The sequence below is a fragment of the Salmo salar genome, unplaced genomic scaffold (assembly GCF_905237065.1).
Source record: "Salmo salar unplaced genomic scaffold, Ssal_v3.1, whole genome shotgun sequence".
NCBI classification, from domain to species: Eukaryota; Metazoa; Chordata; class Actinopteri; order Salmoniformes; family Salmonidae; genus Salmo; species Salmo salar.
The window spans coordinates 184,377-187,500 of NW_025549926.1; the positions used below are offsets into that span (position 1 = coordinate 184,377).

General features: G+C 44.5%; 1 protein-coding gene across 1 annotated transcript in view; it reads right to left on the reverse strand.

The window, feature by feature from the left end:
• Positions 1-398: 398 nt before the first annotated feature.
• The window catches only part of LOC106593446 (golgin subfamily A member 6-like protein 22), a 16,147-nt gene continuing 13,421 nt past the window's right edge, over positions 399-3,124 (reverse strand). Inside the window, exon 5 of the mRNA XM_045713589.1 lies at positions 399-924. Coding sequence (XP_045569545.1) covers positions 832-924 — 93 coding nt within the window. The 3' untranslated portion in view covers positions 399-831. The remainder of the gene's footprint in view (positions 925-3,124) is intronic.

Sequence of the window (3,124 nt, forward strand, 5' to 3'; positions counted from 1 at the left end):
TCTACTCTGCTGGTTTCTGCTCTGCTGGTTTCTACTCTGCTGGTTTCTACTCTGCTGGTTTCTACTCTGCTGGTTTCTACTCAGCTGGTTTCTACTCTGCTGGTTTCTGCTCTGCTGGTTTCTGCTCTGCTGGTTTCTACTCTGCTGGTTTCTACTCTGCTGGTTTCTAACTATGTGGATTCCCTGTCTGGTTTGTTGGAGCAGTTTCAGTAGCAGCCGTTCAGTCGAAAATAGAGGACGTCTGCGTAGTTTAACACACTATTCATTACATCACAATAATTAGAACCGCTGGAGAGAGATGACTATAGATCTATACAGACTAGATCACTCTGTAGACTGAACAGCAGACAGCTGGAGAGAGATGACTATAGATCTATACAGACTAGATCACTCTGTAGACTGAACAGCAGACAGCTGGAGAGAGATGACTATAGATCTATACAGACTAGATCACTCTGTAGACTGAACAGCAGACAGCTGGAGAGAGATGACTATAGATCTATACAGACTAGATCACTCTGTAGACTGAACAGCAGACAGGTGTTAGTGGAGAGAGATGACTATAGATCTATACAGACTAGATCACTCTGTAGACTGAACAGCAGACAGCTGGAGAGAGATGACTATAGATCTATACAGACTAGATCACTCTGTAGACTGAACAGCAGACAGGTGTTAGTGGAGAGAGATGACTATAGATCTATACAGACTAGATCACTCTGTAGACTGAACAGCAGACAGGTGTTAGTGGAGAGAGATGACTATAGATCTATACTGATTAGAAGGGACAGGTTGGTTGTGAAGTGGGTCTTTCCTGCAGATCTATGTTGTCTAGATCCTGGTAAGCAGCTGGTCCAGGGCTTGGCTGGACTCAGAGTCTGTCTGGAGGGACATCTCCTCTTCTAGCACACTCCTCTGGAAGTCCTGCAGGGAGAGAGACCTCATCAGACACGCTTCAGATCACACAGTATGGGGGATGAGGTAGGTAGATGGGCTGTTTACAGATGGGCTATGTACAGGTGCAGTGATCTGTGATTTACACACATTAAATGGTGAATCTGGACTAATGTGGGCAAATCACAGATCACTGCACCTGTACATAGCCCATCTGTAAACAGCCCATCCAACTACCTCATCCCCATACTGTATTTATTTATTTATCCTGCTCCTTTGCACCCCAGTATCTCTACTTGCACATTCATCTTCTGCACATCTACCATTCCAGTGTTTAATTGCTATTTATTGTAATTACTTCGCCACTATGGCCTATTTATTGCCTTAACTTACCTCATTTCCACTCACTGTATATAGACTTTTTATTTTCTTTGGTTCTACTGTATTATTGACTGTATGTTTGTTTTACTCCATGTGTAACTCTGTGTTGTTGTATGTTGTCGAACTGCTTTGCTTTATCTTGGCCAGGTCGCAGTTGTAAATGAGAACTTGTGCTCAACTAGCCTACCTGGTTAAATAAAGGACTTGTTCTCAACTAGCCTACCTGGTTAAATAAAGGACTTGTTCTCAACTGGCCTACCTGGTTAAATAAAGGACTTGTTCTCAACTGGCCTACCTGGTTAAATAAAGGACTTGTTCTCAACTGGCCTACCTGGTTAAATAAAGGTAGAATACATGTTTTTATTGTTTTAATCCCTGCTACTCCTGAACCACAGCGTGTATAAATGGGATCAGTCTTTGGTACATAGACCCCTCCATGTCTCTGCTACTCCTGAACCACAGCATGGATAAATGGGATCAGTCTTTGGTACATAGACCCCTCCATGTCTCAGCTACTCCTGAACCACAGCATGGATAAATGGGATCAGTCTTTGGTACATAGACCCCTCCATGTCTCAGCTACTCCTGAACCACAGCATGGATAAATGGGATCAGTCTTTGGTACATAGACCCCTCCATGTCTCAGCTACTCCTGAACCACAGCATGGATAAATGGGATCAGTCTTTGGTACATAGACCCCTCCATGTCTCAGCTACTCCTGAACCACAGCATGGATAAATGGGATCAGTCTTTGGTACATGGACCCCTCCATGTCTCAGCTACTCCTGAACCACAGCATGGATAAATGGGATCAGTCTTTGGTACATAGACCCCTCCATGTCTCAGCTACTCCTGAACCACAGCATGGATAAATGGGATCAGTCTTTGGTACATAGACCCCTCCATGTCTCAGCTACTCCTGAACCACAGCATGGATAAATGGGATCAGTCTTTGGTACATAGACCCCTCCATGTCTCAGCTACTCCTGAACCACAGCATGGATAAATGGGATCAGTCTTTGGTACATAGACCCCTCCATGTCTCTGCTACTCCTGAACCACAGCATGGATAAATGGGATCAGTCTTTGGTACATAGACCCCTCCATGTCTCTGCTACTCCTGAACCACAGCATGGATAAATGGGATCAGTCTTTGGTACATAGACCCCTCCATGTCTCTGCTACTCCTGAACCACAGCATGGATAAATGGGATCAGTCTTTGGTACATAGACCCCTCCATGTCTCTGCTACTCCTGAACCACAGCATGGATAAATGGGATCAGTCTTTGGTACATAGACCCCTCCATGTCTCTGCTACTCCTGAACCACAGCATGGATAAATGGGATCAGTCTTTGGTACATAGACCCCTCCATGTCTCAGCTACTCCTGAACCACAGCATGGATAAATGGGATCAGTCTTTGGTACATAGACCCCTCCATGTCTCTGCTACTCCTGAACCACAGCATGGATAAATGGGATCAGTCTTTGGTACATAGACCCCTCCATGTCTCTGCTACTCCTGAACCACAGCGTGGATAAATGGGATCAGTCTTTGGACCCTGTAGGTTGGGTTCTAATACATAGATACTCAAATGTTCATGTTTGAAACATTATATGTGTTTCTTGATGTTTCTAGATATCCTAAATGTCACGCCCTGGCCATAGAGAGGGTTTTTATTCTCTATTTTGGTTAAGGCCAGGGTGTGACTAGGGTGGGCATTCTATGTCCTTTTTTCTATGTTTTTGTATTTCTTTGTTTTTGGCCTGGTATGGCTCTCAATCAGGGACAGCTGTATATCGTTGTCTCTGATTGGGAGCCATACTTAGGCAGCCCTGTTTTCCTTT